At 37.2% G+C, this 21,508-nt stretch overlaps 1 protein-coding gene across 13 annotated transcripts in view; it reads right to left on the bottom strand.

Annotated features, from left to right (window-relative positions):
• Positions 1–21,508, bottom strand: part of PARD3 (par-3 family cell polarity regulator) — a 553,895-nt gene that overhangs the window by 206,005 nt on the left and 326,382 nt on the right. For all 13 annotated transcript variants that reach the window (XM_065921047.1, XM_065921054.1, XM_065921051.1 and 10 more), the window contains 3 exons: positions 14,600–14,788; positions 13,085–13,255; positions 4,878–5,028 (listed from right to left, as the gene is read on the bottom strand). In XM_065921047.1, coding sequence (XP_065777119.1) covers positions 4,878–5,028; positions 13,085–13,255; positions 14,600–14,788 — 511 coding nt within the window. The remainder of the gene's footprint in view (positions 1–4,877; positions 5,029–13,084; positions 13,256–14,599; positions 14,789–21,508) is intronic.

Here is a 21,508-nt window from a genome sequence, read left to right as displayed (position 1 = left end):
GAGTGTGTACATAATAATTTTTGTTTTAACACCATTTTGGAAATTAGAGGATGGCATACATATAGACTTGAAGGATTTAAATATATATTACTGTTCTAGACATTTAAACAAAGGCACAAACACGAAGTTGATAGAGAGTTTTTCAGGACAACCCAAACCACAATTGCTAGAAATTTCCAATGAATTCATTACTTAGCACCAAGACTACTCTATTACAGAAATACTATATGTTCACTGGAATCTCTCCTCAGCAAATTATCAAGAAAAATACTAGATTCTGATTCGAAATACATCCATTTTGACAAACTGTGAAAACTAGCAACTTTTTATGAATGTTCATAATAAAAATGGGAGTCGAATTTAATACTTCACTGTTTCCTTTTCCTGAATTCAAATGACTCACTTATGCCCACTCCAGTTTTAGGATATTAGTACAGAAAGACAGAAATCTATTCAATAAAATATCATTCATAAATAAGGTTGGACATCGCAGCACTATTACCCAAAGAAATATTTCCTACTCAAGACATACTCCCCCCACAAAAAAAAATGTAGACAATGAAAAAACACAAGTTATCCCTAATAGCACACCACTGACAGGTCACAGTTTTAAATGTCATGTCCTCATACAGGCAAAATTTACTGGAAGAAACCATTATGGTGTAATGATAGTGAACTAATTTCTAAACATAAAAATGAGAACTTGTATGCAATATATTCTGAGAGGCAGTCTAGCAAGCAATATGAAGTACAGAATGGTTCTGCATGTGACAATCCTTTTTCATGCTGTTTTGAGTAGAAATATTGTTCCTTAAGTGATCCAAAACTTTATACCTAAATAAACAGGACAAAATGTCCCTATTAACAGGAAAACAAGGACTCAGTTTTTTTTCTCTCACCCATGATTCTGGAGGTTAATATTTCAAAAGACTTGAGAATACATATTTTTCCATCAATTTTCCACTTTGCAACAATAACAAACTTGTCAGAATATTGTTTTGGGATCCAACTTCAGGAATATATTGGGGGTAATAAATAAGTTATCAAACTACATATTCTACCAAACTCTACCTAGTTTGCAGGTACGTGGCACATCCTGAATGTGAACCCTTTGAGGGCTGACTTCAGAAGCCTTTGATCTGGTTTTCAGTGAATTAACTTTCCTCTTTCCACAACTAGTTAAAAAACAAGCTAAGATTTAAACTGTAGCAGAGTGAAACAATGCGATACAGAATGACTTTACCAAACATTTATTCATCGGTACATTTACATAGAAGGCAGCACCATGCATGACACTAGAAACCAATGAAAACTTTGCCAGTGATTTGACTCACAATAGAAAACAACATTAATGTTCCATTTCTCTATGTTTCATTTCTAACAAGTTCATACTACTCTAAACAAAGTTACTTTTTAAACTCACCACAAGTATATGAATATAAAAACTACTGAATTACATTTGAAAATGGAGTCAACAGATTTCAGTTGTGCTTTAAACAGAAAAATTCTTCAGATAAAAAATGTTGGAAAACATGTTAAGGCTCCATGCTCCCAAATGTCAGCGTGTGATGGTGTCCTATGAAGTGCACATGTTGGTGAAATTAGCTGCACCTATTACTGCTATCGTTATTAGTAGTAGTAGTTAAGCCAGTCCAGGACTTGTAAAATACTTTTAAGGCTTTTAAAAGGAAGAAATCCTACATAGACTCCATACAGATTTCTCTTTGATGAGTGTGCAAGATCACTCCTTGAAAATCCATGATAGTGAAGAGCCAGCCAATACAGAAGATACCTGGAGAACTCTTGCCTTTGTTTGCAAGTCTGGCTGACCTCACCAAAAGTTGAGGAGATGACTCAGGTTCCAATAACACAGGATTCATGACTCGGAAAAATATACATCATAACTTTGGTTCAGAAACCCAGAATTCTGGGGCTTCCGACCTGTCACTTAGTTTCTTTAGTCCAAAGTTCCCCTGAAGAGATGTTAAGTAGGCTGGGCACAGGGTTTGTAAGACGGTTTCCTCTGAAACAACTTCTTTGATTTAAATCATTGTGTTGGCCAGAATGGAAGAGTCTGTAGACTGTGTAATGCCAGTTGCTTGAAAATGTGGATACTTCAAAATGGATGTTCATAAAGGTTAAATGTCACTGACACTTACTATGTGATCCCACTAATCCCCAGAGAGGGCTATTTTTAGAAAGAGGAAATAGCCAAGAACAAAATAAAACTAAAACCATCATGGGATCTTGGGGCTTAGCTCTTTTATTTGTTAAGTGGGAAAGTGTGACTGGTGACATCTGACATGTTCCCAACTCTAGAATCGCTCCCTTTTTAGGTCTATTTTTTGGAAGCTTCTCTCCTGGGTTATGTTCCCATAGAAATGAGTCAGCTTCAAAGCCCCTTTTGGATCTAGAGTTCCACAGGAAGAATATTCTATGTGAAAATTCACCCTGTCCACATGAAATTTATCATTTCTTAATGTAGTCATCTGGAATTTCAACACAAAGTTCTATCTGAATCATAGCAGATCATGAAGCAGATACCACCACCTCCACTGGTGTCCAAACAGGGGCTAAATGGATAGAAGACAACCACCAACCAAACAAGATCTGTCTGAGAAATTTTCATGCACCCAGATACTGCGCCCATTAGTAAATGATGGTGCTACCGGTTTAGCGTAACTGAAATTCAGTGCTTTAATTTCTTATATTTGGTACCTTGCTTTGGTATCTTTTTGAAAGACACTATTTTTTGCAAGATTTCTAACTCTAAGTGGGAAGCGACATTATGAATACTGTTTGTTTCTTAGGGTCAATGATGCTCAAATAGAGACTGACAAAGACTGAAGAATTATCAAATTTTTAAAACTCAAGATAAAAAATCAAATTCAGCACATACATTTCTCAGAGTAAAATATATGAGACTCCTAGTTTCCAGTACAACTTGTTAAAAAAATCTTAAAATACCCAAATCATACAATATCAGTTTGGCCTACCATAAAAGGAGTCTGTCACCCCCAGCCCAAAACAGAACCCACAATACATTACAAAGCACAGAGCTGAAAGGGAGGTTACTACCCCAGCAGAACCATCTGGAGTTTTAAAGTCCATTACATCTCCAGCAGAGGGAAAGGAAAACAATGCCAACTCTAAAGGAAACTTAGGACTAATGAGGACATTACTAACAAAATCAGGGCACAAGACCAAAGAAAAAGAAGGAATCCTCAACCCATATATACAGCATTTCCAAAAGTCACTAGGTGAATTTGGGGCTTTTGGTTTGTTTTTTAGTTTTAGTTTTTCGCCTTCCTCTGAAGCATCAGGGATTGGAGGCAGGATGCAGGTTACAGGAACTGGTGGACCAATGGTCTGATTCAGTATGGCAAGTCCTATGTTCCTATAATAAAGGGGAAATTACAGCGAATCACTTTGTATGCATACAGATCCAGGGACACACATACTCTCTTTCTCTCTTAAGAGGTCTGAATTTTCAACAATAAAAAAAGTGTTTAATGAAGATCAAGTGACACACCAAAACTGGGAAAGTAGGGGAAACCTCACAGCAGTGAGGAGAGTGATTTTTAATAAATGTAGGCTAATCTAACACACCATGTGCAATGCCTGTTGTCTGACAGGTATGCAATACCTTTGGCATTCTTCCCCTGCTCACACTACACCAAGAAGATCAAACAAAAATGTTGACAAAATTAAACCAGAGAGCTGGCATGTCTTTATTCTACATGTAATAAAATAAGAAATGGGGAATTTAGCAGTATATCCAAATAAGAAAGCTGGAAGGATTAGAGGAAGAACAACAGAAAATTCTACTAGTCATGTTCACGTATTTTTCTGATCATGCCTGGTAGAAAGTTCTTTGAAGGCAGACTGTTTCTCACTCTTCTTTGCATCTACAGCAAAAGTAAATACAGTGTCTTGCCAACAGTAGGCTTTCCATAAACATACACTGATGAAGGAAACAAATTCCTGTCCCAATGAAGCTTCCTAATGGAGACATGGACTGTATTCAATCTCCATTAAATGTGCTGCGAATGGAGTAAAATTTAGGCTTGTACTTTGTATTAGAGGCTTGCAAAACACACCAGCAATCAAAGCATTTTAGGTCACGTGCTATTTTAATCAAAACAGCTTCTTACATTTTAAATTTGACAACTCTCACAAGCTAATCCCAAGATGAGCAACTCAGTAAATCCAACCACTCTGGTGGCAAAGCAAGTCTTTATTAACCGGATCTGTTAGCAGAGAGCTGAAAGGCTGCAGAGCAAGTGCTAATAACCTCATTACCCACTGGGGGCCACGCAGACAGAATGGTGCTGAATGCAAACAAAGGACGCAAAACACTAGTTTCAGGATTTTCAAATGAAGCCTTTGAAAAAGTCGAGATGTAATTAAAACAGGGTAACACTTTAGTCCATAACAACCACAAAATGTGAATACTTCATATACACATATCTACGTATTTTTTCCTCTCCCTGTAAACAGTGCTATTATAAAAATATGACTTTGAAATCTTGCCATAAACCTCTAAATTTTGACTAAAAAAAAACAAAAACCAAAACACAGCTTCATTTAACATCTCAGACACACTAAGAATATCTTGATCACTGGAAAGCACTTCTGTGTGATCCCCTTCTTTTTCTCCTTTCCCACGTGTTATAGGATCTAAACCTCACTTAACAAAATCAATGTATTGATTGCCTCTCTTGGCATTAACACTTCCTGAATGATTACAACGAACGTGCTCCTTTTCTTCTTGAAAACACGGGACTCCTTTACATTAATATTACATTAATAACCTCTCCGTGAACCAGTAAAAGCATAAAAATAAGATGGGACCAACAGGGCTATACCTGACTCACCCATTATCCTACTGAGCGCAGCATTTCTTGTGGGTGATTCATCAAGACCCTCGAGCCCGCTGTAGAGGGAGTGGGAAATCCTTCGCTCTCTCTCATCCAGCACCGTTTCAATGGGCAGCTCGGGTCCAGGGGGGCTCCCAGGAGACTTCAGCTGCAGAGGAAGATGGAGAAAGGCAAAGTCAGAAGTGGAGGCCCAGGAGCAGCATGGGGGATTATAACAACTTGCCCAAGGCCTGCGTCCAACTGAGTACCAAATGAACTAGAACTTTTCACCCTGTACCAAAATAATTTGTGATGACAGCTCTGCCTAATGACCAACTTTCTGTGCCACTTTACACTGTGCCTCCCATGAAGTTCTGTCAGATTTCAAGCACTAGAGGAAAAATATGTATATTAAAGGCTTTTTTCCAAATTCATTTGTTGCTTATTTTTTCAGTTTGACGGTTAAGTATCTGTTGAAGTCAATTTAAGTTATGGTTTAATTCAGAATTCTTTATGACATACTGCCCTGTGCAACACATGCGTTATCATTATCAGAATGGAAGCTGAAATTTAACTTTGCTTTTTACACTTAGAGTGTGTAAATACAGCTAACCATTAGCACACCATGATGCGTGTGCAGGGGAGAATGACCACCTACACTCTAAGACCTAAAGGCCACTTGTTAGCTCAGGTGTCTTCAACAACACATTGAGCCTCCATTTTTTCTGCTGAAATTAGAAACAAACATCCTATTCTTTCATTGTGATCCTAAGTATGAGAGAAAATAAACCATATAGGATAGGGACCTCCCTGGTGGCCCAGTGGTTAAGATTTTGCCTTCCAAAGCAGGGGGTTTGGGTTCAATCCCTGGTTGGGGAACTAAGATCCCACATGCCTCATGGCCAAAAAAGTCCAAAACATAAAACAGAAGTAATACTGTCACAAATTCAATAAAGGCTTAAAAACAACAACAACAAAAAGCTATATAGGATATTGACAATACAGAAGTAAAGATCAAGTATTCTAATGAAGCAGGCAAAGATGCCTATTTCACAAGCATACAATCTGCTAGATAAGTGGAGAATATAGGTTGATTCCCATCACCAAGAATTAAAATAATGAGTGGCATAACAGCTGTGCCTTATAAGTTATGAACTTCATAAAATAATAGAAGAGAGAAATGTATGCTAGTAAGGCCATGAAACAATAGGGAACAGAACATATAAATACAAATCCTCCCAATGGGGGCTCCAAGGTTAACCCCACCTGATGCTTCGGCAAAGGCCTACAGCCAGAGGCAGGGAGACTTAGGTAGTGGGGGCAGCGGGGAGGCAGGGGCTACAGCACAGCAAAGCAAACACAGCACATTCCAAACACGGAGGAAACCACAACTGTGGCTTCTCCATTGGAACAAATTCTTATTTCTGTTAGAAGCTATCATCTGTTTAATATAAATGAGATATTTAATGAAGTTCCGAATTGTAGACTTATCTCGCCCAGTTTGATAAGCACTGGGGAGATTTAATGCATTGAAGGGTCAACACAATTACAACTGGAGGCACGTCAAACTGCAGGAGAATAATAAACGTGCAGTGCTGGTGAATTAGACTCAATAAGGTTTAAATTGTGAAATGAGGATTTGTTTTATTAGGTTTTTTTTTTTTAATTGCAGATTACAACCGACAGCTTTACTGAAAAGAAAATTAAATACTCAAGGTCTCGGATATAAAAAAATAAAAGAATATTTTCTGAAAGGACACGATGCCATAATTCCAAGGGACTCTGGGGGGTAAAAACAAAAATAAACACAGCAAATATCTAATGTCTTTAAAAATAGACATGCATGAGTATTTTTAATGAGCACATATGTTAAAGAGACTCACTATACAAGTCTCAACATGGAAAACCTGTATCCTACACAATAATTAATTTTATCATAAGACAGACAACATATTCTTGAGTTTGCTTAACAAATACATTTAATTGAACTACATAACTGCAATTTTTTAGATGATAAACTCTTTATAAAGCACCTTTATGAGAAACCCCTAAATATCCCAAGAGGCTATTTAAGAATTTTATAAAGTCAAATAAAAATTCCATTTAAAGAATAGTATATGCAGGCTTTCCAGAGAAAAACAATAAGATGCCTGTTCATTAGGAAAGTCATACTTGAGCACTTTCCTGGGAAAGCATCTGCACCTCCCCACCTCCAAACTGTGTCTAATTTGCATCTCAAAAGACAGATTTAAATGAAGACATCAATGGCCTCCTACATAAATATTTAACAGAAGATACAATGCCTTTTAATTTCTTTAAAAAAATGATTGGAGTACAGAGCTTTGTTTTAAATCTTTTGATGATTCTTTTTGTTGTTGCAAGCAAAAGAGTTTAAGAAAGAAGAATGTATCACATTGGAGTGTGGGAGTGGCCACTCCAAGTAAGGTGGTCCTAGAAGAGTGAGTGGCCTTCCTGCAGTATGGTCTGCTACCAGGCAGACCATATATTTTCCTTATATGAAAACCTGATCAAATTAAGCTTAATTTGAAGAGGACACCAAAAGAAAAGGACTGAAATTTTCACTTTGTCTTTTCAGCTGCAAAAAAAATGTTCTTCAATGCAACAGAACTCAGTCCCAAGTAGGAGCAGAAGTTTGGGACCCCATCAACTCCAGTGCTAGGAAAATAGGAACGCCTTTTCACCCATTAAAGAGAACTCAGCCCTAGGCTGCAACAATAAAACCTATACTGGAGATAAGCATGAAGTGATACAGTCTTTTCCCAAAGGAATGTGCAAGTGCACGTCATGGGCCAAGAAATATCCTATACTCTTTGACCAGTCCATTTATTTCATTTTCCAGTTGCTATCCTCACAAAGTAAGAAGCTAAGTGAATAACAAAGATTCATGCCAATCAATATTTATAGGAACTTCATTTACGAAGGCATAAACATTGGGAATTACCCCATACCTAAAAACAATGAAAATACAGCATTCTCTTAAAAAAGATATTCAAATGATCATATGTGGCTTTTATAATCAGAAAATAATAAGTTCTATTTAATAACAAAAACCTGGATATTGTCCAATGAATATGCTTTATATTATACACTTGGCCTACTCTTCCTGGGAAAAGGTAAAGGATTGGTTTCTTTTTAAAAACGAATACAAAATCTATACTGCTTTGTAAAATCTCATGTTGTTGTAAGTGTATATTAGCAGGTCAAATCATGTCTTTCCCATAAAGAGAATGTATCCCACCATCTCAACTATAAACAGTGAAAAGCTGGCACAGATACTCCCTAATCCCCTTCAGCAAGCCTAAAACTGGGTCCGAGTTAGTAATTGGCACGATCTCATTAACTGATATTTCAGTCTTTATAAGCTTATTCTATTTTATCCCCAATTCCTGGCACAGAGCAGGCACTGGGTGAATAATTGGATGAATAAATTCATTTCTGAGTGAATGACTCAAGAGTTTCCTTAAAATGTTTTAGAGATATCATATATATAGGCCATGTGGAAGCAGGCCCTTAAAGCTGAGGACGCAGCACAACACTGGAAGTAAAAGAAAGTTGATCAAGATTAATAATCACACACTGTAGAAAGTACTGGTTTGGTCAAAAAGTTCATTCAGGTTTTCCATACCACCTAAAAGAAAAACGCAAACAAACTTCTTGGCCAACTCAATACTTATGTCCAAAGGACAAGTTAACACAAAACAGTGGATAAAAAGACGGGGTTTAACTTTGGAAAAGAGTGACCAGAGTTTCAGGGCGCAATTCCGGGTTCTGCTTTTATGAAGAACCATTGCTAACGTCCTTCACGTCTCCATGTGGTCGAGAGCAAGGCCCAGAGTGTAAAATAAGCCTGGACGTGGCAGACGCGGAACAGAGGCCTACCTGACCCAGGGTCACTGTCCACACTTCCCAGCACAGCCAGAGTATCAACTGCCCAAACAAGGCACCCGGCACCAGAGCCTCTCGGCGCCTAAGGGAGGGACACCTTGCTTCTCGGCTTCCTGAGTCACGGCCAGCACTGAGCGCACGGCAGGCGACCGCCCTGTGCTTATTCCTTCACACACAGAGAGTCACAAACGACGCCTTGGGCCCCTCTCTGTTCTAACGTGGCCTTCTAACTCTAGGAGGATTAAACTGAGAGAGGGAATTCATTTTAAAGTAGTCCTGGGTCAGTTCAGTGAGTTTTGACAAATTGATAAATCCATGTAACGTACACCTCTCTTTGGATAAAGGGCGTTCCCATTACCTTATTAAATTCCTCCCTATTATTTCCCACTCAGTCCCAACTTGCTCAAAAGCAACCAATGATATTTTCACCCTAGTTTTCCCAGTTCTAGATTTTCATATAAATTAAATAATGTTAATAATAATATTAGTAACAGTATAAAAAATTAATAATCCCAATTGATATCAGCTCATTCATAGCTATAAAAATGCTTGCTTGGATGATTAACAAGAGCTTATTAAATCTGTAGGCCAATTTGAGAAAACTGATACTTCAATGATACTGAATCTTCTAATCATGTATCACTCTACTAATTTCGATCTAACTTAATTCTTCAGCAATGTTTTATAGAATTACGAGTACAGAGACTACCTGCATTGTTCAATTCATCCCAAAGTATTTTACAGTTTTTGATATATAGAACAGGATCAGCTTGCTTTGAGGGAAGACGGGCTTTACTGCAGTGTACACAAAACAGGTAGAGGGAGAAATCCTCCAGGGAGCTGCAACACAGAGCCCTGCTAGGTGACGGGGCAACTGCAGGGGATGCAGGAGAGGGGGGAGGAGAGATTCCAGAGGAGGAGGTGACAGAGACAAGAAAGGCAGCTGAGAGGTCAGAGTCACCCCAGACTTCCAGCTTCTACAATTGAAGAACCAGTGCAGCTATTTCTTCGGGGAAGGACAAAGGTAGATGAAGAACTCGAAGAGGAACTCAAGGAGAAAAAAGCATAGGTGCCTCAGAGACACACCAGTAGACATCTCCACTGAAGAGGGAGATCTGGAACTAGAGTAGGGCCCTGAGATGGTAACATGATCACAGGATTCATCGCAACGAACGCAGTACCCAAACACCAGGGAACAAAGGTCTCCCAGGGAGCGTGTGCAGAAAACACAGCCTAGGAAATGCCGTGAAGAATACTAACCAGTAAAGGGACAGGCAGAAGAGAGCAACCTTTGAGGAGACAGAAGGGTCAGACTGAAGTAGGAGAAAAATGGAGAGAACTGACAGGAAAGGATTCAAGAACAAGGCAGCATTCACAGACTCCTGTGAAGTCAAGAGGAAGAGACTGAGAAATATCTTCTAGAAAATGTCTCGAATGTTATGTATGGACACAAAGAACAGAGAACTGCAGGGGAAGATGTACCTAGTGCAAAGAGTTGCCTTTTTTTTTTTTTTTTGGCCGTACCACACAGAATGTGGGATCTTAGTTCCTTGACCAGGGATCAAACCTGTACCGCCTGCTTTGGAAACCCTGAATCTTAATCACAAGACTCCTAGGAAATTCCCCAGAGTTGCTAATTTTTAAAGAAAACATATTGAGATAACATACAGCACTCCCCACATGTAAGAGAGGGCAGGGAAAGATGTGACAAAGCACAAAAGACGAGCTTTTAGCAAATTTTCATCTTCTTTAGCTTGAAATTAAGTATGCAAACCCTTGATTTAAAGATGAGTCAGTGAAATAAAGTTCTGTGATACTGTCCAAGGCTGGACTACACAGCTGACGGATAGACCCAGAAGGAGGGAACTTAGCACAATATTCTGGTTTGAGGTTCATGCATGACAAAACATGCTCTGGTTACATCAATATTTACAGTAACATAATTTACACATACCCTCTCGGTAATTCAGGGAGATGTTTCTCCAAAGGTAATATATAATATAAGTACAACAGCAGCAAAATCATGTCTTAAGACTTATGGGAAGCTGAAATGAGCTCTTCTGTCTTCATATAATTCTTTAGTTAAATCCTGACAGTACAAAAGGCTTTTCACTGGTATTACAAAGACAGCACAGCACTTGTGATAAGATTTTTTTTTTATCTAATTGCTTTATAAGCTTACTCTATCCTAAGAAATAGTAATAACCAGCAATGTATGAAAGTGATACCATAAAGAATATTGAATATTAAAGTCTATTACTGCCTACTGCCGTTGTTCCTTTATTTAAATCATTTTCATTCACATAAATTCATATGCAGAAGCGAATGAGACACAAAGATATTGTGGTGAGACCTCAATTCCATGCATCTCATAGGGCGACAGGGGATCAAATCAGTGCCTTTATCAAAGCATTTTCAGGCTAACACAGGTTTGTTTGGGGAACAAGAGGGAATCACCGGAACCAAATAAAAGCATGGCTAGATTCAGGACACTGACCTTGGGTCTGTTTCTTACAGTCTAAGTGCCCATATAATATTTCAATGCTTTTCTCTAAGGAAACTTTGAGAAGGTGATAAGAATATGACATATTGTCCAGGAGAACATCCAGGGATGGAACCCCCACCTGTTCTTTTTGTTTGTTTTTTATTTGCACCGGGTCTTAGTTGCAGCATGTGGGATCTAGTTCCCTGACCAGGAATCGAACCCAGACCCCCTGCACTGGGAGACTGGAGTCTCAGTGACTGGACCACCAGGGAAATCCCCCAATGTTTTTACTCACTGCTATAGCCCCAGGATCTAACACATTTTCTAAATGACCATCTGTCTAATGAATACAGTCTTAGGGAAAATGAAATAATTCCATTTTTTAAAAAGACCTAATAAAGAACAATGTGTCTTGTGAACTAACTGTGGAGATAGCGTTACAGGACTTACATTTAAAACATCAGTGAATGATTTCGAAACCAATAAAAATTATCATTCAAGAAAATCAATCCAGTAGCCTAGTCTGAGGGACTAGCATTTATATTTATCATAAGAAAGCAAATGTTTTACTTTTCACAGTTTTCCACTCTGAGGTTTCTAGTTAAGGTGACACTCTTCTCTTGCTGTTGTGGAAATTAACTTGTTAATTAGCATTAAGTCATTCTTCATTTGGAAAATAAAAATGTAAAAGTGAGTCTATGGTCAATAATTTTTCAAAAATTGGTCACCTCTCCACTGACTACTCCCTGAGCTCAAAGGTATGTTGCAAAATCCAGTTATATTAATGGATTGGATGAGCCATCATCATGACCTGTGAAACTTTCTTTATATATTTAACACATAAATATATATTTATATTTCTTAATTTTAAAATTAAGAAAAACACCTAAGCAGGTTAGGTATACTTTCCAGTTTGTGCAATTTGCTAAACATTTTCTCTTAGTTGATTTAAAAGTGTGGGGAGTTGAACATCAATAAAAAGAAAAACAACAAACAATACTTTCAGCAAGCAGGTCCTACCTATTTCCTATAGATGGCACATACTTCATAAAATGTCTTTTAAAAATGTTGGGTTTTTTTTTTCAGGTTCTAATATTCATTAATAAATCTATATTTAATTCCCTTTAAATTTTCAAATGCTCTGCTAATGAAATATAAGTAGTATGTTTCTACTTGGTATGTTTTTGCTATTTGGGAAAACAAAAGCTCACGTCCTTCAGGAAAGAAAATCTTCCCACTCACACCTGGTTAGATACAGCACAGGTGCAGAACCCACCATGGTTTCATGCAGCAGATATCACTGAAAAGCAGGCTCTTCAGAGGAAAATGCCCAGCCCTACAGTAAAGGATGAAGCGGGTCAGGAGTGGGAAGTGAGGCTTCCATTTCTGACCACATGACAAGAGAAACGGACTCTCTCCCATGAGGGACTTTGCAAGGCACCCAGACTAGATAAGCAAGGGATCGAGCAATTGTTGCATCGATGTGTTTCCCTCCTGGTTCAACACTGATGAACAGAAGAGAAACTGGACTTTGAGCAGGAATGTGTGGCTTTGTTTCCAAGGTGTGAATCCAGCTAAATAAAGGTGCCTTCCAAATCCTGGCATTAACTGTTGAGGTGGCATTAGAAATATTACTGCATGCTTAGGAATATTTTGATCACAGAATTAAGAAAATAAATCACAATCTAATGACAATGAAATAAACTCTAGCCACCAGAGATAATTGAGAATCTTTTGAGGTAAAGCCCAGGGACCTGTAATTCTTTGTTCAATGTTAGGACAGAACTTGGTACTACGGCCACTTCAGATGCCTTTTGTCTTTCTCATTCTTTACCTCAGTGCATTTGCTTATTCTCCTAGCCACAATGAGCTGGATCATTCCTCGCTTGTTCCCTTCAGTGGACATGGACCTCCGGAGGGTTTCCATGGCATCCTGGTTTGTCTTGCCCAACAGGGATTCTCCATTCACTGCTATCAGTTGATCATTCACCCGAAGCCTCCCATCCTGGGAAGGAAGCAGGTAAAAATAAGTGCCATTAAATAATCTGTGATAAAAGAAGCTGCTTTCCCCTTCGTTAAAAAAATAAAATGAAAACAAAGCAAAAAAGCAAAAAAAAGGGGGGGGGGGACACTTTAATACTAATGGATTATGCCCAATTGAACACTAGCATAATAATGTGTAAGCAGCCCTTGCAGCCTGTGTCTACTTCAATCATTTATACATTTGTAAATCAAGTCATTATCATAATCTATTTACCAAAATAGCATACTAATTCAAAGGACACAAAGTGATTACTTTCCTGCTTCCACAGACACCCAGAGAGGTTATTTACAACCCAAGACGTGCAAAAGCTCCAGGCTATTAGACAATTGCAGAGAAGAGTAGCACCCCCTCAGCAGACAGCCAGGACATTTTCTCTCCTCTGGGAAACAGAAGTGACCCATGAGAGGGGAGGGGAGAGAAGAGGGAGGGATTAACCTTTCCTGTCAGGCAGGTCTGTGCCAGAACCTGAGCTAAGTCTCTGCAAAGATAATCTTCATTTCACTAGCATGAATATGGGCTGTGAACTCAGAGATCAAAAATGAGGAGCTGAAGATAAGACTTGCATCCCCAAAGGAAACATCACTGAGATTTCACTAGTTGTTTGATCCTGTTTGGGGTATTAGACAAAAAGCCAGAAAATATTTAAGTGTTACAGGGGATCAGAATACACCATCCCAAAACACACCACTTTGACATAGGGATTATTCTCAGCGGAAGGCAAGTGAGAAATGTCAGACACGGAGAGAAGGCTGCGTCCTCCCTGCCTCTGGCTGAACCCAGGGTAGAAGGTCCTCCTTGTGAAGGTGCCGGTTCTCTTCTCTCTAACCTGCAAGTGGAGAACGACCCCCACACCAGAGACAGAGACTTACTGAGATGCGTCTTCAGAAACAAACCTTATAAAAGGAGATTTTCTTCCACGGGTTTCCTTCAGAGGTTTACCATCCCACAATTGACTGCCCCTGGAAGCCCAAACTGTCTTTCTTTGTCTAATCCCTACTCTACAATTTATCACCATTTGCTAAAATGGTACACAAGCTTCTAAATCTAACAGCTTCCTTAGGTTTTCACTTCTTCCTGGGGAGCCCCCATACACATAAAATTGGAAATTTTACCATCAGTAAAATTTGTAAACTTTTTCTCCTATTAATCTGTTTTCTGTCGGTTTGCTTCACAGGCCACAGAAACGAACATACATAGGGAAGAGGAATGATTTCACCCCAACCATTTAAATGTTTCCAAGGAATGGGGCTATAAATTAAACATTTGTGAGTGCGCACAAGCTTGATAAGACTGACACTGGCTTACCTTCGATGCTGCTCCTCCATTAATAATGGACTTGACGAAGATTCCCAAATCTGCGTGGTTCTCTTTCGACCGGTTACCTTTGACACTGACGCCAAGACCGGCAGATCCTGAATCATTCAGCGGAACTTCAAACGTCAGAAATTCCCGGGTGCCGTCGGGTGTGAGAACGGTATCCTCATCTTCTGCTTTCTAACAGGAAACAAAATTGCACAGCTATATTCCAATGTTTCTGCTATTTTGAAGGACTGCTAATGAGCAGTTCTTTAATTATAACAGGCACAGTATTTCCACAGAAGTTCCACAACAGGATCCATGATAACATCGCATACTGCACCCCTTCCAGATGATTCCTGGAGCCAGCTGCTAATATTTTTATGTGACACTTGTTTCAATATTGAAACAAACCTAAATCAGAGTCTGAGAAATTTAGGAGAAAAAATGTAGCAAAAGGACTAAAGACATGTAGACCCTTAGAGTTTTGGTTTGTTTTTGTTTTTCGTGGGGGGTTTTCATCTGTTTATATGTTCTAAACCACAGGAGAAAAACAGAAACAGCAGGAAATCAAAATAAATAAATATAACTCATTTGTCCCTTTGTTTTTCACTAGGAATTTTCAATGTTATTAATAGCTTAATGTTCATTAGGGTGTATCATTTTATTCTCAAACAACAAATGCTGATGATACAAAGTCAGCAGAAAAAGGGGCTCATTTTCAGAGTGTTGCTAGAGAGTTTTAACCTTCAACATTTGTGAGACAAAGTAGAGATAAATAACTTTGGAGAAATTTTTTTTTCCACAGTACTGTATGACACATACTACAGCTGGTGGATATTATTCAAGCAATATTGTTTAATTAAAGAGTTGTATATGCCGACCTTGATTTCATAATAGTAGACATCCAGTGCATAAGACTGCGACAGAACCCAACACATTTGAGATGCACAAACTTTTGCCCAGCTCCCCCCAAAAAGCAAGGAGCAAGTGAATGCTTCAGGTATAACCTGATGAGACGCAGTGTGATGACATGTAAGTATATTGGACACCAGAAGAGGACGTCCTCTGCCTTCTGTAATCCTTGGTAGTGTTCCCAACTCTATGCTGGCCATCTCCAAGTAGGTGAGGCCCGAATTCTTTATCAAGTTCAGCATTTCCAACCACAAAATAGAAATGGGGCACAAGTTCTTTCAATCACAACTAAAAGTCTCATCTAGTCTTACAAGTTTTCTTCCTTCTCTTTTCGTACTTTTGGAATATTTCTCCAGCATTATCAAAATACTGAGATTATCAAAATACGCTTGAAGAATGGTTAAACATCTAACGGTACTTAATGAGATTGGACTATAAGGCATGCTTTGAAGATTGCACTCTTAAGAAATGTTAAGTTACACATGTGTAAGCCCACTGCAGAGCACTGAAACTGTGGGTAGACTTCAGCTTTTTTCTTTGCATCTCAACAGATTTTTTAAAATTTTCTAATAATTATCAAAATTAACATAATAATATAAAATAATTTTTTAAAGGCATTTAGAAAGTTAACATCCAATCTGAGATATCTCAACCAGATGAAATAATTTTTGGAAGTACAGAGTTTATCAGTAAGAGTCTTTTTTTTAGATTATCATAATACAAGAGGTATGTTATCCAAATCCACAATAATGTGGTTTTTTGTTGTTTCTAACTTACTAATATTCAATGCTAACATTCTCTGTGCCATCTGAAAAGTTGGCCTCAAAGTCATCAGGACAAGGTATGCTTAAAAAAAAAAAAAACCTCTAATATATTAAAAATAGGAAAATCATATAATAATATTTTTAAAAGAACTTGAAAAGATACAGAGGAATAGTATGTTAACTATACAAAGTACCATAATCAAAATAAAAACTATACCTGTGCATTATAAAAGCCTTCTTACATTTAAAATATTCCCAGAGAATAATTACAGCTCAAATAAAATCAATGGATTGGGGAAAAATAAACATTAAACACTCTATTAAAATACTGACATCAGTATTTACTATGCGAAAGTATCTTTATATATTTGTTTTGCTCTATAAATTTTATTTTCATCCATATGGCTCAAAACGATTGGAGAGCATAAATAAAAACCTTGCATGAATAAACATAGCTACCTTAACATAAAATGTTTCTAAAGTCTGAAATACAAAATAGTATCAGAACACAATACAGCCCCTCTACTTTAAATTCAGAGGAAACTGAAAGATAAAATTCACTTTGTGAATCAGAACCAGTACTTATATTCCTGGGAAAATTGCATTTGAAAAACCAATACAATGTTGTAAAGTAAAATAAATTAATTAATTAAAAAAAAAAAGACACAGAAACCAAAGACAGTCCCTTACAAGGGCATTTTTAAGTCTCATCATTCAGTACCTTTATCTGCCTCAAATCTGGAAGGTTCTTAATTGTCACTTACTGATATGTAGCTTCAGCTTGACTTCTTAATGTTTACTTATATTGACATTTCCATAATGTTCTACTAAGACTTAAAATTTTCATTTTTCTTCTACTCGAAAAATCAAGATAAGGAGCTGACTGAATATGTGAACAGAAATTTTAATCAAGTTCAAATCACTTCCTGACATGTTGCCCTGCTCTGAACCTGTTTTAAAGGAGACTGTATTCTCCATGGAAAAATTTCATTTCTTATGAAAACTGCAGGATGGAAGTAATACTCTTTTCCAGCTTTCTTATTGAATCTTAAGTCATTATTGTCATTAAAAACATTTAAGTGAGAGATTGTACTTTTCATTTGATACAGTATTATTAATCCATTTCGCTCTTGACATAAGACTGAAATTAACGCCAACTTTTAGAACTTAATTCTCCGGCAGCAAAATGTTTTTAAAAAATTTGCTCTTTAAAAACTATTTCAAAGTCTACTTTATAGAGAATTTTTCCAAAAATCTTACTAGTATGGGGATCTCTTCATTCTGATAACAAGGAGAAGCTAATTTTCTATCATCTTCAACTGTTACTCCATCCAGATTCTGTACTGTATCAACTGTTTCTTGAGTCAAGTTTTTTCCTAAAGAAACACAATAAATATTTTGCTTCCCTTTAATTTGCTCCTTAAGCCATTTGGACATGCATGTCACTCAAATACACATCATGTCCCTCAAATACACATCATGTCCCTCATATGCATACATGTGATTTTTTTCCATCCATACAATCTGGCGTATTTTCCCTTGGCCATTACTCCATAGGCATTTTTGCCTTCAAATGTCCAGAAAAAAAGAGCATTTTTGCTAAGCATATTAGAAACAGAAAACTTAAAGCATAGGCAGTATGAAGACTATTTATTTTCCCACTAATCCTCAGATGGCAGAAAAGATGCACACATATGTGCAGCGAGACAGAAAAAGAGCCACAAGTGATCTGCACTAAAGCCTAGCTTTCCTTTCTGCCCCAAACAACAGTCCCAATAGCTGAGGGGACACAGCTGGCCCACAGGCCACTCTGAGCCTGCAGTTAATCTGCAAACTTGGTAGCAAGGAAGTAGAAGTTGATTATATTATGTGGCCAAAACATGATCATTGGGCAGGGATTAACAATGGGATGGGGAAGACAGGTAGGGCTGAAAACTTTATGATGGATCTTACAAAATAAGTACAGCATCATATTCTCATGCCTAACTTGAGTTTTCATACAAGTTAAAGACAGAATACACTAACACAACATCTAGAGTTTAAATAATATGCAAGTATAGCAGACAAATAATAATAACCATTTACAGTTTTAATCAAGAGCAGGATTTTTTTAAGTAAGAGATGGTACTGTGTTTATATTTTTTGCATAAAGGAATAACCCTACAGTTTAAGCTATAGATTTTATTTTATCCCATATGCAAAATGAATGTTTATGCATGATATTTGTGCTGATATTTTAAGGTTAATTACTCTTATTAGCAAAGTTAAAATGTCACATCTGGTTTTATGTGCTCTTTTCTAATTCAAACAGTAGATCTAAAATAAATAACATTTAAAAAAATTTTTAATGTTTTGCTTGATGCTACAAATACTGAGGAGGAGGGAAAAAGGCTTTTTTTTTTTTTTTTTTTTTACAGTTGTTACATTACAGTTGTTAATCTGTAATGTGAAGCAAGAAAAATCATTTCTCAAAGAAATCCCACCAACCTAAATTGAGGGACATTTTCAAAGTAATCTGCTCTTCAAAAATGAAAACCAAAGATAAACGGAAGAAATGCTCTGGATTAAGAAACTAAAGAGATATGACAACTAGATGCCAGGGGTGATTGGACAGTGGAAACTGGACCAGAATTTGATGCATATGTATTCATTCGTTTGTTCACATCTGCACACCATGAAGGACACTAACTGAGACAACAGGATACAACCCTGTTAAGTCAATGTTGACTTCACGGCTTTGATGCCTATAACCTGGTTACATGCGAAAATGTCATTCTTTAGGATACACACACTGAAAGGTTTACAGATGAAGGGGAATTATGTCTACAATTTATCTCAATTCTGAAAAAAATCATATAGTGGAATGGAAAGATGGAGATATTAGAGGGAGAGAGAGGGAAGAATGGAAGAAAATTACATGTCAAATGTGGTTAAATATTAACAAAAAGACAAATATACTGGAGCTCCTCAGGCTATTCTCGAAACTTTTCTGAAAGAATGATGTTTCAGAATAAAAATTACACATAGTAATTAATACAGAATAGTATTGCTATATCTAAAACAGTCCTTATTTTTAATACAGACATTACTACCAATATAATCTTTAAAATGACGTGAGTTAATAGCAAAAACAAAACACAGAATAAATTTTAAAAATAATTTTTATCACTCTACCATTAAAGGATGACAATAAAAAATAACTAAGATATATTTCCCAAGGGAAAATACACCAAACATTAGGAAACCTTTAACTTACTTTAGTGAAAGTAGGGAATTTCAAATGAATCCCCTAAAATGGATACAGATTTATTATACAAAATCATTACTATTTTTATAAGATCATGAAAATATCATTCTATCCCAATCTTGGAATAAGATTGTTTTAAAGTAAGTTTGAATCATTTGAATTGAAAAGTTTTTCACTGAATCATGACTTTAAACTTGAGTACTTAAAGCACTAGAAATACCACATATTTTATAAAATTCTTTGTGATAATAGCATCATTTGATGGTCAAAGCCAAACTATAATGATTAGTTCAACATATGATTAGGTTAACATATGATTAATGTGTGATAGCAGAAATCTTCAACAAAAACTCAAATTAGAGAATTTTGTATTCTTCCATCAGTGTTAGCCAGGAGAGCCCATGTTTGATGATCAGAAATGTTTGATGATCAGTTTATCCCAAAGAATTTATACAAGGCTTTGAATGAAGAAGTACCAATCCATAATTCAACCCCCTATTAGGTTCGCTATGTGGTTTGTCTTACTTTGGACTGTTTTCTCCCCTGCTTTCTTGAGATATATTTGACATATAACACTGTGTAAGTTTAGGATGTACAAAGTGTTCATTAGGTACATTTATATATTACAAAACAATTAACACCATAGTTTAGCTAACACACCTCCATCACCTCACAAAACTACATTTTTTTGTGGTGAGAACATTTAAGATCTACTGTCTTAGCAATTTTTGAGTATACAACACAGTATTATTAGCTATAATCACCATGCTCTACATTAGACCTCCAGAATTCACTCATCCTGTAACTAGTAGAAGTTCATACTCTTTGACCATTATCTCCTTTCCCTCACTCTCCTGATCCTCCAGCCCACCATTCTTATCTCTGTCAGTGTGCAGGTCTTTCATCTCCTTGGTTAAATTTATTCCTAAGTATTTTCTGGGGGGGGGATCCTATTATAAATGGGATAGTTTTCTTACTCTACATGGTAGGCTCTACTTGATCTACCATAACCATTACATTAATAAGCCTAAGGCCAGACTTAGACTGATTAGCTCATTAATTCTCCAGATCAAGACTATAACCTATCAGTTAGCTTATCCCCAAATTTCCTCAGTGTATCCTTGCAGCTTCTACAGGGAGATTCCCCTGACTCTGCAAGGGATCCCAAGTGGAGATTCCATGCATGTTAAATTTTTGACCTTTAGGCATGTTTCATATCTTATCTACATGCTCTAGCATCACCTCTAAAAACTATTATTTTCTAAAGTCCTACTTAAATCCAGTAGCTCTGAATTTGTTTGACATACAATGATATTCTTACATGGATCTTAGAAAGAGCTCTTGGGGGCCTTCCTAAGCAGTTTTGCACTGTCCTTTGAAGCCCAAAGAAGAAATTGACACTTTGGTAAATTAAGGCCTGATAACCAGTAGGTAACCTCACTACTTCATTGTGATGCTTAATTTTGCGTCCACTTGGAAGGTGTTTTGTGATAAGATGAACATTTAAATTTGTGAATCTTAATAAAACAGATTACCGTCCATATCATCCAATCAGTTAAAGAAAAACAGAAAGACAGGCCTGCCTGAGTAAGCGGGATTCTCAAGCAGACTGTCTCTGGACTTCATCCACGCTGTGGACTCCCCTAGGTCTCTGCTGGCCCACACTGCAGACTCGGACTTCCCAGCCTTCATAATCACACAAACCAGTTCCTTATAATCAGTCTCTCTATAACTATCTACACATCCCACTGGTCCTGTTTCTCTGGAGAACCCTGACTAATACATACATGTATTATCTTGTCCAACCTGGATGAGCACAAAAATAAAACTATCAAGTGAATAAACTTTCCAAAGGCAAGGAGTTTGTTCAAGTCATGGAATAAGTGACCTTGAGCCTATGCTAAATAATTGAGCTTTTCGTCCAATTTTGAATGGATAACCTAAAACTCAGTAGGATTTCTAGCTACACATTCTGGCTAATTAAAACAAAAT

Source organism: Muntiacus reevesi, chromosome 2, assembly GCF_963930625.1.
Source record: "Muntiacus reevesi chromosome 2, mMunRee1.1, whole genome shotgun sequence".
NCBI lineage: Eukaryota > Metazoa > Chordata > Mammalia > Artiodactyla > Cervidae > Muntiacus > Muntiacus reevesi.
Note: the sequence above shows the minus strand (reverse complement) of the source record. Positions and strands in the feature narration are given on the sequence as shown.